Genomic DNA, 19,599 nt, shown 5'->3' on the forward strand with positions numbered 1-19,599 from the left:
CCAATCGCATCTAATCCCTTCCTACCACATACCATACCACCATAACATTCCATGCCATACCGTTCCATAGCACACCACACCAATCCACACCACACCATCCCATCATACCATATTACACCATGATACCAACCCATAGCACACCACACCATCCCATCCAATCATAATTTTCCAAACCATACAATACCATACCATACACAATCTCATCCCTTCCTATCACATACCATACAAACAGAACATTCCATACCATACCACACAAAACCATACCATACCACATCATTTTCATGAACCATAACATACAGAGCTAATCTTTAATGATATTTACCTTTATAACTCTTCACCACCATCTCTGGGCTCTGAATCTTCACATTATTACACCTGTAATAAATAACACACATCATCTTTGTTTTAAAGAGAAATGACGGCTACAGGAACAAAGGATGAACATCACATAAGACCTGTATTTGAAATAAGATTCAGTATTAAGAGCAGCGCCTGCGGACTAGAGCTCAGTGTGAGTTACTGATTATACACAACAGTCAAAGCTCTAACGATATCGAAAAGTACCTTTAACATCTTAGGGCAGCATGTGGGTGTTCTATGGCAGATAGCTCCGTGAGACCAGCGTGCTTCATGTGAGTCCACGGAGTGCCTCAGATTGGGTCGTCTATGAGCGGTGGTCAGCTCAGTGAGAGGGGGGCTGACTAACAGGTTACATCTGCTTCTGGTGGAGTCTTGTGTATATAAAGTACGCACAGCCGGAGATTGGCCCCAATAATGCACGCATGGTTGGAGGGGTTACACGTGCTCCGAAAACACCATAAATTCAGATGCCACATTAGTTAGGAACATATAGCCAATCAGGTAATGAACAAGTGGTCCACGACTGCTTTAGAGAAGAGTAATTTATAATTTATCATGTGTGTGTTGCTTAATTTAGTCAAACACTGGTAAGACATACCAACAATGAACACAACAACATACCCTGCTATCTAGGATAGCATTTTTCAAAACGTACAGTCAATGTAAAACACGAAAGCGTCAAAGAATTGTTTAAGTCCAGTATATTTAATTTTATATACTTGAACCAGATCAAAAGTTAATTTAGACAAAAGGTTGCTCAAGGGATGGGAGAAGAATGGGTGTGCTCGTGATGGGTAGGAAAAGGTGAATGGTCACTAATATTCAGAGTTTATACATTTTTAATGCTTAGGCAACGGACTGGTAAAGAGACCAGTACAGAAAGGCCTGTCCCAAACAGATTATTTATAAAAAAATTTACAGTTTTTTTAAAATGCATAAATGCAACATCAAGCGAAGAGGATGGGATGAGATACAGGCCGTGGATGGGTGGGGTGCGTTGACGTTTCGACTCGGCTTGTGCATAGAGGGTGACTTATACCTCCACTGCAAGACTTCTTCAGGACGAAAGAGGGGGCAACCTAGGGGTGAAAGATCAACTGTGCGTTAATTGGCGACTATTACCCAATCCGGGAGAGAACTGAGTGACGGTATAGCACTGACCTAATCCTGGTGCCACACAGGCATCTCAGGTAAACCACTGGAGGTTGAGTAGTTAATGGCTCTGTCAGGCATTCTGTAGAAAAACCAATACTAAAATTAGTATGCATACAATTCTGCAATGTGGCACAGGGTATGAGGTTACTCTGATTCTGCCCTCACCCATTAGTAGTGAGCTGAAATCCACCCATGAGGGCCCACCTTGTGAAGTCCTCACCGGTATTTAAAACCGTCAATTAATTAGAACATGGTCATCAGACATTTTAATTAATCTGTCAAGACCTGCACCAGGATTAGGTGAGGACTGGAAAAAACACTCAATTCTCTCCCGGATTGGGTAATAGGCGCCAATTAACCAACAGTTGATCTTTCACCCCTAGGTTGCCCCCAGCCCCCCTTTCGTCCTGAAGAAGACTCACAGCGGAGGTATAAGTCACCCTCTATGCACAAGCCGAGTCGAAACGTCGACGCACCCCACCCATCAACCGCCTGTATCTCATCCCATCCCCTTCGCTTGATGTTGCATTTGTGCATTTGCAAAAAACAGTAAAAAATGTTATAAATAATCTGTTTGGGACCGGCCTTTCTGTACTGGTCTGTTTACCAGTCCATTGCCTAAGCATTAAAAATGTATAAACTCTGAATATTAGTGACTATTCACTTTTCCCGACCCATCACTAGCACACCCATTCTTCTCCCGTCCCTTGAGCAATCTTTGTACCTTCCTTTTGCCTAAATTACCTTTTGATCTGTTTCAAGTATATGAAATTAAATATACTAGACTTAAACAATTCTTTGGCGCTTTTGTGTTTTACATTGACTGTACGTTTTGAAAAATGCTATCCAAGATAGCAGGGTATGTTGTTGTGTTCATTGTTGGTATGTCTTACCAGTGTTTGACTTAATTAAGCAACACACACATGATAAGCTATAAATTATTATTCTCTAAAGCAGTCAAGGACCACTTGTTCATTACCTCATTGTACCCAGATCTTCTAGCAATTATTTGGTTACCCCATTATTTTATAATGGGCATATAGCCAATCAGAACACAGCAATCAGGAGCTCCCCATGCCAGACATCTGGACACGTTACCCACTGGCCGCATTGTGTCCATGCAAGGTCGAGGCCCACCTGGATTATCCATTTAAAATGATTTATGACTCCAGAGGCAGCAATTTATAATCCTCACCATACAAGGATTGCCAGAATAATTTTCCTGCCAATAATGAACTTTATATAAGACTGCTACAGAGTGATTGAAATGTGACCCTGTGCCTGTCACTCTTATCCTGGCTGATACGTTTAATCGAACTAACTGTTCCTGTTTTGCCAAACGCCTCTTGTCTCTTGTTTTTCAAAGATCTCTCACGTTCAAACAACACCGTGATATAGATGCTCTCCTTCAAAGTTGGGAAAATCTGCCCCTCGGTATCTGTGGGAGGGTGAACATCATTAAGATGCTGGTTCTTCCTAAGGTAATGGACTTGTTTAACACTAAACCACTTCCTTTCCCCAAAACGCTTTTGCAGAAATTGCAAGGGAGGGTCGGAAGCTGTATCCAGGGGAGCCGGGATCTCATGAAAAAAGCTCTGGATGAGACTGGTATGCTTTCCAGTTCAAGAATTCCAGGCTCTTGGCTGGAGAGCTAGATAATTCTTACATGAGTCAATTGGGGGAGCTGAATAGATTTACTGGCAAACATTCGTGATCCTTACCTGCCGTGACAGGGGTGTTCTGCTTCATTGTTCACCTTCTTTGTTGGTCCCGCTGCCTGTGTTGCTGGGCCCGCCCACCTCCCGCCGCTGCACAACTATTACACATGAGTGCGGCCGCCGTGTGGAGGGGGGGCCGTGGCGCATTGAACTACATCTCCCAGCAGCCTATGCGGCCGGAAGCCGCCCACGGGGGAAACGCTCCAGGAGGCACATAAATAACAGCGTCATCCCCGGTGGAGCGGGGAGCTGAATAGATTTACTGGCAAACCTTCGTGATCCTTACCTGCCGTGACGGGGGTGTTCTGCTTCATTGTTCACCTTCTTTGTTGGTCCCGCTGCCTGTGTTGCTGTGCCCGCCCACTTCCCGCCGCCGCACAACTATTACACCTGAGTGCGGCCGCCGTGTGGAGGGGGAGCCGTAGCGCATTGAACTACATCTCCCAGCAGCCTATGCGGCCGGAAGCCGCTCACGGGGGAAGCGCGCCAGGAGGCGCATAAATAACAGCGTCATCCCCGGTGGAGCTGGGAGCTGAATAGATTTACTGGCAAACCTTCGTGATCCTTACCTGCCATGACGGGGTGTTCTGCTTCATTGTTCACCTTCTTTGTTGGTCCCGCTGCCTGTGTTGCTGTGTCCGCCCACCTCCCGCCGCCGCACAACTATTACACCCGAGTGCGGCCGCCGTGTGGATTTGGCCCGTGGTGCATTGAACTACATCTCCCAGCAGCCTATGCGGCCGGAAGCCGCCCACGGGGGAAGCGCGCCAGGAGGCGCATAAATAACAGCGTCATCCCCGGTGGAGCGGGGAGCAGATAGATTTACTGGAAAACCTTCATGATCCTTACCTGCCGTGACGGGGGTGTTCTGCTTCATTGTTCACCTTCTTTGTTGGTCCCGCTGCCTGTGTTGCTGTGTCCGCCCACCTCCCGCCGCCTCACAACTATTACACCTGAGTGCGGCCGCCATGTTGAACTACATCTCCCAGCAGCCTATGCGGCCGGAAGTCGCCCACGGGGGAAGCGCGCCAGGAGGCGCATAAATAACAGCGTCATCCCCCGCGTCGCGGGAGAAGCCCGGGGCAAGGGCGGGACCGTCTGTGGCCGTCCAGGGCCGGAGGAGGCAGGGCTGGGTCACCCCCCCCCCCCCCCTTGGTTGAGCATTAGGTCTGTTGCATTATCATAGTCATTGATTGTAAAAGACTTGTAAAGTCTGTCCTGTGTGCTTATAGGTGATAATATAAATATGGGTAAAAGTACTCCAATGCACACTCGTTCTACCTCGAGACAGAAAACACATACTACTACACCACTCCCAAGTCTGACAGCAATAGACAGGATGTTGCAAAAGACCATAGGGGTAGTTGTGACTACAATTGAGAGCACCGAGAGATGTCTCTCACTACCCCCAGATATGTGTCTATCCACCCAACATATTAATACATCTACAACAACGGCATATTCCCATGACTCCATCCTTATGGACTCATATGCAGATTTTCCAGGGATAGAAAGAGACTGTAGTACCGAGCAACAACATAATCCACCTATTGAATCCTTACTTCTGGCTAGTAGACTCTCATTAACGCCGACTTTGCGGCCTCCACAGATAAGCGAGGAACCCCTTCTTTTAATTAATGATTTGAATGATGTGGAAAGGTTGGGTCCCTATCCTATTATTGACCCTGACTCAACAGACACGGGAAACAAGGAGAGTCCCCCACAAAGAACTAGAGGGCAAAAAACAAAGCAAGCATCTAGTAGGAAAGAACAGCCCATAATTTATACTAGGGTGGAAAGGTAAAAGAAATCGTAAGAAAATACCCATCCAACCTAGACAAAAAAGGGGACAAGAGTGAAGATCAGCTTATCGCTGTTGAGGTGCAACATAATGAAGAGAGGTGTAGAGCTCAACCAGAAACAATACTATCAAATCCTGTAGGTTTTATGAATCATCTGGAGCAGCTAATGAAATCTCTAACTTTACCCCTGCTGGAAAGAATAAAGCTCCTAACAGATAAAATAGGGACTTTGGGAAAGCTGGTTACAGCCAACTCAGATTTATTGAAACATCTTGAAATTTATAGTAGAAGTGCTGTTATACCCAGCCCAAGTCCAGCCCTAAGTACAGCTAGTGGTGCTTTAAAGCCATCTGACAAACCAGCCACACTAGCGGTAAAGGGTGATAACAGCCCGGTTCTGCATACTCTGCCTCTAGGAAAAAGAGCACAGGCTCATAAAAGCAGTGAAAGAAAGGGGACCGAGAGGGAGACTGCAAAGGAACTAATAGTAAGGGAGCGGTCCAGGGGCTCCATTGATAGAGATACAGAAAAGAACAGTAGTGTTAGGGAGAAGATCATTTATCCACGCATTGACCTCCCACCACAGTCTATGCTGTACACTGTGGTGTTGACGGGAGTGCCAGAGTTGAAAAAGGAAAGAGGGGAATCCTATTTAGAACTTAAGAACAAGGTAGTTTTTTGGCTCAATACCAACAGACCACCCCCAGGGCACGTACAAGCAGAAATTATACATGTTCGCAGAGTAAGCTGGATTGGACACAGACAAAAAGATCTTCCTGGGGACTGTATAATTGTAAATTTTAGAGATAGACGTGCAATAAGATTCATTTGTGGTTGGAATAACCATAGAAGGAATGGCGGGATCCAGACTATGGATCTGGCCTACTTCTATCCATCAATGAACTCTACAACGACTACGTTTAACTTATGGCAGCAATGGGAGCCGAGGGCTAGAAACAGAGTTGATTATAATATAACAATATCTAACCAATACCATATATTGCAGGGATTAGAGGATATCGATTGACTTGCTACGGATACATGGGTTACTAATTTATCAGTGTCCACGAAACCTTGCAGATAAATGTCCGTCCTTGATAAACATGGCATGGTTATGACCAATGCCAAGGATGATACTGGCACAGTGGGTTATGAAATTAAAGAACGGGTTATATTAAATGAAAGTACCCCACATGATAAGCCACTTCTAGGGGCTATCGTGGAGCCTAGCCGCAACACGGATGTGCTGGTTAGATAAACAAATAAGGAAACATGGTCTTTTATGAGCTGGAATATCGCAGGGCTAAGGACAAAATTGGATAACGAGAACTGGGTACACCTTGTGAATAAATATGATGTTGTCAGTTTCCAAGAAACTTGGACTTCAGTCCCTGATCATCTTAATGGTTTTAGAACTTATTTCTCCCCAGCCACCAGGTCAGCTCATGGTAGTGCTAAAGAAGGCTTATGTACCTATGTCTCCAACATGTTATTATGTACTAAAGTAGAAATGGTTTTTAATAACATGTATTATCATGTTATCAGGATTACAATTGGAAACGTGTTTCTTTAGTTCTGGTGAACTTTTATAATAATGTCCCGGGTGAGGACATAGACAATATTTTTCTTTAAGAGATAATATTAAATCTATGACGGAAGGAAGATTAAGAGAGGTCTGTGTCATATGGGCAGGGGACTTTAATTGTTCTTTATGAGCGAGAGGAGAGAGAGGAATATGTGGAGTAATGCTGGATAAAAGATACCAGTTTTAGCCACTTTGAGCATACTAAATGTGGGGATTATTTAAACGAAGTTATTTTTGGGTGTGATATGGGCTTTGCGAATAGATTGATTAGCCCCGAGATCCCATTTCTCCCCACTTTTAATGGTAGGGGGGCAAATACGATTGATTACATGATTATGACTGCTAGACATGGGGGTACGATACAGGAATTTACCACACTTGATAATTCATTGAGCAACCACTTTCCCCTCAGTTTAGTATTACAAGGCAGACTGAAGGCACTACGTGGAAAAGATATGGCTAGAATACAAGTAGATAATATCTCCATGGTTAGGAAAAATGGTTACTCTTTAAAGTGGACAAAAATTGTCCCGGAAGACATTTTTACAAAAACTAGTACAGAGTACTGTTCCCCAATTCTATGCCTGCACAGAGATGAATACTGCTGACCCTGATATCATCAATAATTTCTTAATGATTACAGCACAAATTAAGAAATTGCTATGGGTCGAAACAAAAGGTGGTAAGAGGGTTCGAAAGGGGTGGTTTGATACGGCCTGCACTAAGGCCTATTCAAAACTGAAACGTGCCCTAAATGCCCCAGTTAAGGATAGTTCCCTAATTAAAGATTGCAGAAATGCCTATAAGCAGACCTTAAAAAGGAGAAAAGAGATCTTAAAAAAGGAAGCTTGGCAAACTCTGTGTGAAGCATCTTTAAGCAGAGAACCTGCAGCTTTCTGGAAGGTTGTTAATGCCCCATTTCTGAATTATAAAACCACCGCTACAATCGAAGTAGCAATACCTGAGAAAGAGTGGGTGAAACACTTTTCAGAACTGAACTCTGCTGAGATCTATGAGGAGGATTGCTCAATAGAGAAAGATCAAGCTGGAAATTATTCACACTTAATGAGTAAACTAGTTCCTGATATCTCTGTAACAGAAGTAAATGCTAGCATTAATGCAAGTTTGGGGGGTAAGGCACCGGGCCCGGATGGGGTTCCGGTAGACCTATATAAAAATAATACAGACCTCTGGGCCCCGATACTTACACAACTTTTCAATGCTACACTTCATACTGGTCTTCTTCCTTCCTGGTGCGAATCATTGATAGTCCCCATATTTAAAAAGGGAGACAGAGCTAGCTGTCAATGTTATCGCCCAATATCACTCTTGGATTCTAGTATTAAGGTCTTTGGACGGGTGATTTTAAACAGATTGCAAATTTGGGCGGACGAGAACAAGATAATCAGCGATTTACAGTATGGTTTTAGAAAAGGGCTTGGAACAATTGATCAATGTTTGAATTTGCACATTTTAATAGCAAAATACACAAAAGCCAAGGAGGGTCGAATGTTTTTAACTTTTGTAGATTTAACTTCTGCATTCGACTGTGTGTCGCATAGTAAACTTTGGCTGGTGATGGATAAACTGGGGATAGACTGTTTAATCATTAATTTCCTCCGGGAACTCTATTTAGGTGCATCCGCCAGAGTTAGATATAGGAAAAATGGTGAATGTACAGAATCCTTTGGAATCGCTAGGGGAGTACGACAAGGCTGCGTCTTGGCCCCATTCCTTTTTTCACTCTATATCAATGATGTGGAGAACACCTTATTGAAGGAGTGTAGGGACATGCCGATGGTGGGGGAAAGACCAGTCCTAGCATTGTTGTATGCCGATGATGCTGTCCTGATGGCCAGAACCCCACTGGCCATGCAAAGTCTAGTTACCTCCTTTGCAGATTTTATGACAGGGTTGGACCCGAGGATAAACTGTTCAAAGACCTTCACCTTGAGCTGTGGCTTGGGTGCACACAAAAAGAGGAAGGTGGTTTTTATCGGTTCTTCCCCAGTTGATTTTACTTTAACATTCTCTTATTTAGGAGTTTTATTTGATCATATGGGCCTATGGAACACCACAATTAACACTAGAAAATTATTGTATTGCAAATCCATCATGGCCTTAAAACATTTTAGCCAAAAAATTGGCAGAAAACCAATTGGGGAAATGTTGACTGTATATAAAGCTACTTTTGTAGCAATCATGACATATGGCGCAGGCCTATGGGGCTATGCAAATGTAACATCTTTACAGGTGGTAGAAAATCTCTTTATGAAGGATCTTCTAGCTGTACCTAAAAGTGTCTCCACTTGCGTCTGCCATGCAGAACTTGGGGAACCATATCTGGAGGATATCATAAAGACAGCCCCAGTATTACTATGGCATAGAGTCTGGACGACCGATGAATGTGGGTTAAATCGTTTGATCATCAACAATGTGGTCGGATTAGAAAAGAGTAGTAAAATAAAATGGTTGTGTTACGTAAGGAAATTCCTCACGGATTTGGGCATGGGGAATTATTTTTCCAAACCATCTTCTTTATGTAATAGCTCAAGGAAGTCCTTGAAGGAAAAATGTATGGCCCACTTACATGACCACAGAACAATAATAGAAATGAAGAAAATGACGGTAGTCACCCATGAACAGATTGTGATTTCAAGAAAAATGCGGCCATATGTTAAACTGCAAATGAGTGACCATGAGAGGTTTTTATTAACCCGTTTTAGATTTAATTTGCTGTTTAGGTTGCTTAGTTTCCCCGCTATGAATGATTGGTCGAAAAATTTGATTAAGTGCCCATGTGATGATTTGTGTGAACAATCGGATATACATATTCTTTTCTTTTGTAAATTTTATACTATACCGCGTCGAAGGTGGGTTGTCCCATTATTGAAGACCATGGATATTAAATCGCTGTCGCCCTGCCTTTTTAGCTGTACAGAAGCTGGATAACATTTTAACTATTGTATTTATTTCCTCGTTTTTAATTTTTTTTTACAAATCACGTAAATTGATTGCATCCTGAACTATGAAGAATTGACCTTGGCACATTGGATGAATTTTTTATACTTATTAATTGTGTTTTTATCTGTACTTTTATGGTTATTGTGCTTTAATAACCAAATAAAGAATTTTTGATTTGATTTGAGTCAATTGTATGAAGGTATGTTAAAGCATTTAGGCCTGAATATGTAATTTGTTTAAGTTTGGGGACCCACATTTTTTTAACAAGTTAAGTTGAAGGTACTCTTAACAGCCCTGAGGGTGTGGGTCTTCTTTAGGAAAATACTCGGGATAGACTACAAAGCAGAACCAGCCCCAATTTGGGGCTCTCCTGGAACCCCCGAGTAGCTTAAAGATAAACTTAGTTATCCTCTCCAGCATGGCAACCTTTCCAACTGGGGAGACTTCAGGGAGGGTGATTCCTTCATCACATAAAAAGAGATATCCGACCTGTTGAAGGGGGGGCTTTCTAAATTTGATTACCTGCAGCTATGTTTTTGTCGGTCATCCAAAAAAGTTGTCGGAGGTGAGCTGTTCGGTGCAGGATTTTCTCGAGCGGGTGAGAGCTAAGGGAGGTTTCCCAGTGGTTTTGGATATTTATTTCCGCAGCAGATGAGAAAATGGGAGTTCCATCCCTGACTGGGAAAAGGATCTTCCAGAGCTGGCTACAGAGCAATTATGGTGAGTATCTTTAAATCTGTCATACACTCTGGTCAAACCGGCACCACTTAAAAAGATTCATTTGTTGACGCTCCAGAGAGCTTATTGGTCATCAGCGAAGTTAGCTAAGAAAGACCATGTTGGAACCATCAAAATCTAAGAAGTACAGGGACACAGAAGCGGACAATATACGAATGGCATGTTTGTGGATTGCCGTTATTGGCATTCTTCCGGGGAAATGTAACTCAGGTGTTTCAAGAATTTATTGGCTGAAAAACTTAAGGTGAGCCCCTGCCTTATCCTATTTGAAATGGACTTGTGGCCTTACTGGGATGAGTTAAACTTGGATATTTATATATATACACATGTATATTTTGTCTGATATTTTTAGCAAGAAAGGAAATCTGTAAGAAATGGATTACTCCTGACCCGCCAAAGGTATAAGAAAGGCTATGATCTGTAAGAGATGTCAGTAGACTGGACTTGGACCGCAAGTTGGCCTCAGAAGAGAAAAGATGGCGTCCCTTTGTGATATGGCAAAGTAAATCGTAACATCCTATGATTGTACTTCTATCTTGCTGAGAAATTGGCAGTTCTCCTTCCTAGAAAAAGGGCAAAACTATAAGAAATATTCAGCGTGCACGATCGCTGGACGCTCCGGATGGAGGCATCTTGGCTCACAGCTTACTTAGCTGGATGGTGATTTAAGGACAAGAATATATAAGCCATTCCTCTACTACCTTGGAAGGATTAGCACACACCCTCTGTTACTGCAAACTCCATCATCACTGATCTAGAACTTTAGAGGACAAACCCCTCTAAAAATATATCCTCAAGTTTACAAGATGGCTCAGTGAGGTAAGTGCTCACTTTCGGCATCTGTCTGACCTGTAAGACATAACTGTGAAATCCAGCAAGGCAAACTCACCCTTTCATCCTTCTCAGGTTGTTACCCTGCACACAGTGGGTAATGGACATTTTGTTATCAGCAATGATGAATTCTCAAAAGCTCCAGTACTTTGGTAGATCTCTGCCCAGAGATCTCAGCCGACAGTTCTCTGCCCACATACCCTCACTACGGAGGGAGACAGGCACATAATCCCTGCAACTTTATTCACCATCATCACTGCTCTAGAACCTTGGTGGGGTTAGCACGCAATACCTACATCTTTAAACCCCTTCATCGCTGCTCTAGAACCTTGGATCAATAAACACACAATCTCTGCAACTGTAGAGCCCGTCTTCCCTGTTCTAGAACTTTTAATGGGATTAGTGCCCCATACTACCTCTGGAGAGAGGCGAGTTCATGTCACTATACGCTGTAACCTCGAGGCACTGTTACTTCTTAGGATTCTTCCTTCATCTTTGGCTGAACTTGTCTGTGGCATCCATAGGATCTATCTGTGATTTATCCTATGGGGGATCCATAGGGTCGACATGGGCATTCATTTTATTATTGATATATAATATTACCGTCTTGACTGCTTCTTTGTGTGTACAGCTGTGCAGAACGAGATGTCTTAAATAAGAACCCACTGTGCTCTGGAAGCCCCCACGTGCACAAGGACGTGCATCTAAAGCCCTTTATTCAATCCCAGTCTGGGGTTATATACACCTACAATGCATCCGTCAGATTACCTTTAATGGGTCAAATGTGGGATGCAATGAATGCTGCAGTCAAAGCCTCCCGGCTCAGACTGATTCTCCCTTAAAAACATATTGGCGTTGGTTTACACCCTTCCAGACACTGAGCAAAGGATGTAAGGGGGAAGGGCCTTCCTGATAGGATGGCTGGGGAGAAGCTGGACCCCACCCAAATTACACTTCTAAAGATTCACACAAGGAAACTGACATCAGGCCTGGCCTTGCCTTTGTCACTCCGGACAGTTTAGAGACAAGACCAGGGGATGGGGAAGAACTGACCAGAACCAGTTTTGGGGTTGGTTGGCGAATTTCCGCACAAAAAGCTGACACCAGTATGAAATGAGGACTTTCAGAACATCACATCAGAACACTCCTGGACATGTGGAAGATTCAAAAGAAGGACTGCCCTCCTGCTGAAAGGACTGCCCTGCTGCTGGAAGGACCCTCTGCTGCTGGATGGACTGCCCTGCTGCTGGAAGGACTGCCCTGCTGCTGGAAGGACTGCCCCGCTGCTGGAAGGACTGCCCCGCTGCTGGAAGGACTGCCCTGCTGCTGGAAGGACTGCCCTGCTGCTGGAAGGACTGCCCTGCTGCTGGAAGGACTGCCCCGCTGCTGGAAGGACTGCTCTCCTGCTGAAAGGACTGCCCTGCTGCTGGGAGGACTGCCCTGATGCTGGAAGGACTGCCCTGCTGCTGAAAGGACTGCCCTGCTGATGGATGGACTGCCCTGCTGCTGGAAGGACTGCCCTGCTGCTGGAAGGACTGCCCTGCTGCTGGAAGGACTGCCCTGCTGCTGGAAGGACCCTCTGCTGCTGAAAGGACTGCCCTGCTGATGGAAGGACTGCCCTGCTGCTGGATGGACTGCCCTGCTGCTGAAAGGACTGCCCTGCTGCTGAAAGGACCCTCTGCTGCTGGATGGACTGCCCTGCTGCTGGAAGGACTGCCCTGCTGCTGGAAGGACCCTCTGCTGCTGGATGGACTGCCCTGCTGCTGGAAGGACTGCCCTGCTGCTGGAAGGACTGCCCCGCTGCTGGAAGGACTGCCCTGCTGCTGGAAGGACTGCCCTGCTGCTGGATGGACTGCCCTGATGCTGGAAGGACTGCCCTGCTGCTGAAAGGACTGCCCTGCTGATGGATGGACTGCCCTGCTGCTGGAAGGACTGCCCTGCTGCTGGAAGGACTGCCCTGCTGCTGGAAGGACTGCCCTGCTGCTGGAAGGACTGCCCTGCTGCTGAAAGGACTGCCCTGCTGCTGAAAGGACTGCCCTGCTGATGGAAGGACTGCCCTGCTGCTGGAAGGACTGCCCTGCTGTTGGAAGGACTGCCCTGCTGCTGGATGGACTGCCCTGCTGCTGAAAGGACTGCCCTGCTGCTGAAAGGACTGCCCTGCTGATGGAAGCACTGCCCTGCTGATGGAAGGACTGCCCTGCTGCTGAAAGGACTGCCCTGCTGCTGAAAGGACTGCCCTGCTGCTGGAAAGACTGCCCTGCTGCTGGAAAGACTGCCCTGCTGCTGGAAGGACTGCCCTGCTGCTGGAAGGACTGCCCTGCTGCCGGAAGGACTGCCCTGCTGCCGGAAGGACTGCCATGCTGCCGGAAGGACTGCCCTGCTGCCGGAATGACAGCCCTGCTGCTGGAAGGACTGCCCTGCTGCTGGATGGACCGCCCTGCTGCTGGAAGGACTGCCGTGCTGCTGGAAGGACTGCCCTGCTGCTGGAAGGACTGCCCTGCTGCTGGAAGGACTGCCCTGCTGCTGGAAGGACCCTCTGCTGCTGGATGGACTGCCCTGTTGCTGGAAGGTCTGCCCTGCTGCTGAAAGAACTGCCCTGCTGCTGGAAGGACTGCCCTGCTGCTGGAAGGACTGCCCTGCTGCTGGAAGGACTGCCCTGCTGCTGGAAGGACTGCCCTGCTGCTGGAAGGACTGCCCTGCTGCTGGAAGGACTGCATTGCTGCTGGAAGGACTGCCCTGCTGCTGGAAGGACCCTCTGCTGCTGGATGGACTGCCCTGTTGCTGGAAGGACTGCCCTGCTGCTGAAAGGACTGCCCTGCTGCTGGAAGGACTGCCCTGCTGCTGGAAGGACTGCCCTGCTGCTGGAAGGACTGCCCTGCTGCTGGAAGGACTGCCCTGCTGCTGGAAGGACTGCCCTGCTGCTGGAAGGACTGCCCCGCTGCTGGAAGGACTGCCCCGCTGCTGGAAGGACCCTCTGCTGCTGGATGGACTGCCCTGCTGCTGGAAGGACTGCCCTGCTGCTGGAAGGACTGCCCCGCTGCTGGAAGGACTGCCCCGCTGCTGGAAGGACTGCCCTGCTGCTGCATGGACTGCCCTGATGCTGGAAGGACTGCCCTGCTGATGGATGGACTGCCCTGCTGCTGGAAGGACTGCCCTGCTGCTGGAAGGACTGCCCTGCTGCTGGAAGGACTGCCCTGCTGCTGGAAGGACCCTCTGCTGCTGAAAGGACTGCCCTGCTGATGGAAGGACTGCCCGGCTGCTGGAAGGACTGCCCTGCTGCTGAAAGGACTGCCCTGCTGCTGAAAGGACTGCCCTGCTGATGGAAGCACTGCCCTGCTGATGGAAGGACTGCCCTGCTGCTGAAAGGACTGCCCTGCTGCTGAAAGGACTGCCCTGCTGCTGGAAAGACTGCCCTGCTGCTGGAAAGACTGCCCTGCTGCTGGAAGGACTGCCCTGCTGCTGGAAGGACTGCCCTGCTGCCGGAAGGACTGCCATGCTGCCGGAATGACAGCCCTGCTGCCGGAAGGACTGCCCTGCTGCTGGATGGACCGCCCTGCTGCTGGAAGGACTGCCCTGCTGCTGGAAGGACTGCCCTGCTGCTGGAAGGACTGCCCTGCTGCTGGAAGGACTGCCCTGCTGCTGGAAGGACTGCCCTGCTGCTGGAAGGACCCTCTGCTGCTGGATGGACTGCCCTGTTGCTGGAAGGACTGCCCTGCTGCTGAAAGGACTGCCCTGCTGCTGGAAGGACTGCCCTGCTGCTGTAAGGACTGCCCTGCTGCTGGAAGGACTGCCCTGCTGCTGGAAGGACTGCCCTGCTGCTGGAAGGACTACCCTGCTGCTGGAAGGACTGCCCTGCTGCTGGAAGGACTGCCCTGCTGCTGGAAGGACTTCCCTGCTGCTGGAAGGACCCTCTGCTGCTGGATGGACTGCCCTGTTGCTGGAAGGACTGCCCTGCTGCTGAAAGGACTGCCCTGCTGCTGGAAGGACTGCCCTGCTGCTGGAAGGACTGCCCTGCTGCTGGAAGGACTGCCCTGCTGCTGGAAGGACTGCCCTGCTGCTGCAAGGACTGCATTGCTGTCTGAAGAGGAAGGGTTGGACCTGCTTGCCTAGGTCACAGGCTACCCAGAGTGACTCAACTCAACTCAACTCAAAAGACTTTATTCGGTTATATTTCAAATAACCATAAAAGTACAACATATCACATCAAAATATTACATCATCATAATTACAATATTTTAAAAAAACAGTATACACAATATTTGCATGGGCCAAAAGTTGGAATAGTAGAATTCATATAATCATTGTCTTACGTAAGTAAAAAATGCTTTTAAGAAATGCCGCAACAGAAGCAACAGAAAAAATATGCTCCAAGAGTTGAATAGCTTAAAATGCTGGACAACACTGTCTCATATTCATGTATTTTAAAATGGGCATAATCCATCTCTTCCTAGATATAACATAAAATCTACAGAAAAATAAAATATGTATATCCGATTGAGAGGAAACTTTATCACACGGACATTTACAGATTACCTTAAACCAATCGTTTGTAACAGGAAAGCTCAACAGTCTAAACAGAATCCCAAACCGAAATCTGGTCAGCAAGAACCTTTCTTGTTCTTTCATTTCAAGATTTAAATAAGGCTGGGTAATCCTTGGTTTAATTATCATTTGGTGGGCAATTACTGTCTTTTTTAAGAGTTCTATATGTTCTCTTTGATTCTCAAGGAAGTTTAGGATTAACTGTTTCAAGGCTTTCCTGGTAATATCAGACATTGACATGGGATCAGTAAAAAATTCTGGATGCTTGATATTATCAAAGAAGGCTTTTATATAGCACAACCATTTTATCCTAATTTCAAAGCATCCCCCAAGATGAGGCGATTTAGATGACATTTCTCAGTGGTCCACACTCAATACCATAGTAGAATCGGTTGCACCTTGATTAGATCTTCCAAGTAGGAAATGCCCAATTCTGTATTATTATTACATTTCTTATATAGCGCCAGAATCGACCCCCGAAGGGGTATCTCCGCGCTTGCCTTGGGAACCCGTCCTGGTTTTTCCCTGTGAGATAGCCCCTACAGGGCATCCCCAAGGTGAAAGCCAGGCATCCCGCCGCAGGGGGCCGTTGTGGAGATTAAGCAAGCTTAATGCCCAGAGTTGCAGAGTGTGAACCCATGATTAGGTCAGGCACCGAAGCGAGAATTATCGAGTCCGTGGACATTTGAGCTCAACACCCTGCTGCGTCGGGAATCGAACCCTGGTCCCGGGTCTGACCTCTGCTTCAGGGTCTGCCTGCTCTAACCAGTGAGCCACACTTCTGTGCTGTATGACAATTGTAACTGGACATACTCTTAGGGAGTGCTAGGAGATATCGCAGGAAGCCATTTTCGGTGACTTGTAGGCTGCTAACATTTGAATCACCCCAGATTCCTGCCCCATATAATGCCACCAAAACGCAGCTAGCTTTATATATAAATAAAAGCTCTTTAACTGGCTTTTTACCCATCTTCTTGCTAAAAGACCTAAGGGCCATTATGGATTTAGAAAATAGTAAGTTCCTGGCTTTAATCACACTACTTGTAGGTATCAAGGACCCCCTGATAAGGATGAGACTCCTGGGTCAGGGAAAACAATTTTTTGTGAAGGTAAAAACCCAGGCAGACTATAAATACAAGAGCTAGCTGATTATAGGAAACAACATTAAAAAAAACACAGGAAATTGATAAAAATGATTAAAGCAATGGACTGAACTGATATCAAAAAGAGATACTCTTTAATATAATTATAAAAGATAAATGTATACATGGATTAAAAAAATTACACAATAAACAGATTAAATCATGAAGTTCATGTGATTATTTTCAATATATATAAACAGACTTCATAACATATAAAATTGATTTTTTATCTTCAAAGTATTCTCTAGTTGCAGAGAATGAGGCTGCGTGTCGTGTGTCTACGCGTTTCGACAAAAACAATTGTCTTCATCAGGACAATATTGGATGGTCAGCCAAAAGAATTTTTTTCCTTTCTAGACAAAAAAGATACAATGATAATTTTTAAAATCAATTTGGATTTAAGATCACAGTGCATTGCTTTTCATAAAACATAAATTTACTCATAAATTAATCAAATTCATCAACCTAGCTCATGTATAGATGCAAAACATATTTGAGAAAAAGTAGTAGGAACAACCATATATATATATTCCATCTTTCACAATTATCATGAAATGGACATGATCATTTACGTTTCAAATACAGACATATATCAAAACCTCATAGAGGTTGGTGTATCATCCATATTGTTTAAAAATCTAGGAAAGTCACCCTACCTATTACTGGAAAATAAATCTTTTATTTATTAACAAACACACAAGAGCCTATCGTTATTATTTCCTACGTCTTTTATCTGGGACCCTAATTAGGTTTGTTTGAGCAGATATGGGCGGAGGCCTGTATTTATAGATAGGTTTATACTAAAGGGTTGAATTGAAAACTTTAACTGGAAGTGGTAAGCAAAGGATACATAGTGCTTGGTCTGTTGTCTCCATCAAATATCAGCTATGACCTTTTTTGTAACTAGCGAACCATCAAGGCTGTAGAAACTCTGAAAGACTAAAGTACATCCCTTTTAGAATCTCCTAGACTAAACACTATGTATCCTTTGCTTACCACTTCCAGTTAAAGTTTTCAATTCAACCCTTTAGTATAAACCTATCTATAAATACAGGCCTCCGCCCATATCTGCTCAAACAAACCTAATTAGGGTCCCAGATAAAAGACGTAGGAAATAATAACGATAGGCTCTTGTGTGTTTGTTAATAAATAAAAGATTTATTTTCCAGTAATAGGTAGGGTGACTTTCCTAGGTTTTTAAACAATATGGATGATACACCAACCTCTATGAGGTTTTGATATATGTCTGTATTTGAAACGTAAATGATCATGTCCATTTCATGATAATTGTGAAAGATGGAATATATATATATGGTTGTTCCTACTACTTTTTCTCAAATATGTTTTGCATCTATACATGAGCTAGGTTGATGAATTTGATTAATTTATGAGCAAATTTATGTTTTATGAAAAGCAATGCACTGTGATCTTAAATCCAAATTGATTTTAAAAATTATCATTGTATCTTTTTTGTCTAGAAAGGAAAAAAATTATTTTGGCTGACCATCCAATATTGTCCTGATGAAGACAATTGTTTTTGTCGAAACGCGTAGACACACGACACGCAGCCTCATTCTCTGCAACTAGAGAATACTTTGAAGATAAAAAATCAATTTTATATGTTATGAAGTCTGTTTATATATATTGAAAATAATCACATGAACTTCATGATTTAATCTGTTTATTGTGTAATTTTTTTAATCCATGTATACATTTATCTTTTATAATTATATTAAAGAGTATCTCTTTTTGATATCAGTTCAGTCCATTGCTTTAATCATTTTTATCAATTTCCTGTGTTTTTTTTAATGTTGTTTCCTATAATCAGCTAGCTCTTGTATTTATAGTCCTTTAATCGCACTACTCCATTTACCTGTGCGATCAAACACGATCCCTAAATAAGGGAATGTTGGAGTATGTTGTAACGGGGTTGATCCTATGAACATGTTTTTTTTTCGTTTGGTTCACGTTACCACCACAATTCATAGCAAAGGTCTTAGTACAGTTTACTTGTAATTCTAATTTGGCCATGAAAGTGCTAAAAGAAGTAATCATAGTCTGCATGGCTATGGGGGTTCTTGCCATGAGAACGGCATCATCTACATAGATGAGAGCAGGTATACGACGGGCTGAGGCAATTGGCATGTCAGTGCAGTCCTGTAACAAAGTGTCCTCCAAGTTGTTTATATAAATAGAAAATAAAAATGGAGCAAGGACGCACCCTTGTCTCACGCCCCTCGCAACCGTGAACTCCCTTGTGCACTCCCCATTTTTACCGTATCTGACCATTGCACTAGCCCCATTATACAGTTGTCTCAAGAATTTAATATTATTTACTTCTGCTCCCAATCGGGTTAAAATTATCCATAATTTCCCATGATTTACAAAATCAAAAGCAGATGTCAAGTCTAAAAAAGTTAAGAAAAGTCTGCCTCCCTTGGCCGTAGTATATTTCTCCATCAGTATTGTTAAATTGAGTGCTTGTTCGATGGTGCCAACTCCTTCGCGAAAACCATATTGGAGATTACTAATAAAGTGATGTTCCTCTGCCCATAAGTGCAGTCTATCTAAAATGACTCTACCAATAATTTTGATGGTGGAGTCAAGCAAAGATACGGGCCGATAGCACGCACAGCTTGCTCTGTCTCCCTTTTTAAAAATAGAGATTATGATCGACTTGTACCAAGTACCAATCAATCCTATTGAGCAAGCGGCATTAAAAGTTCTAGTAAGCAGGGGTCCCCAGAGCAATGTATTTTTCT

The 19,599-nt window shown here is 44.7% G+C and overlaps 1 protein-coding gene across 2 annotated transcripts in view; it reads right to left on the bottom strand.

Annotated features, from left to right (window-relative positions):
* LOC147710148 (E3 ubiquitin-protein ligase TRIM39-like) overlaps nt 1–19,599 on the bottom strand; it is a 450,821-nt gene that overhangs the window by 330,384 nt on the left and 100,838 nt on the right. For both annotated transcript variants that reach the window (XR_015295848.1, XM_086920844.1), the window contains exon 5: nt 323–375. Coding sequence is in view for 1 of the 2 variants with exons in the window: in XM_086920844.1 (XP_086776970.1) it covers nt 323–375 (53 nt within the window). In the remaining variant the exon portion in view is untranslated. The remainder of the gene's footprint in view (nt 1–322; nt 376–19,599) is intronic.

Source organism: Lissotriton vulgaris, chromosome 5 (genome assembly GCF_964263255.1).
Source record: "Lissotriton vulgaris chromosome 5, aLisVul1.2, whole genome shotgun sequence".
Taxonomy (NCBI): Eukaryota; Metazoa; Chordata; class Amphibia; order Caudata; family Salamandridae; genus Lissotriton; species Lissotriton vulgaris.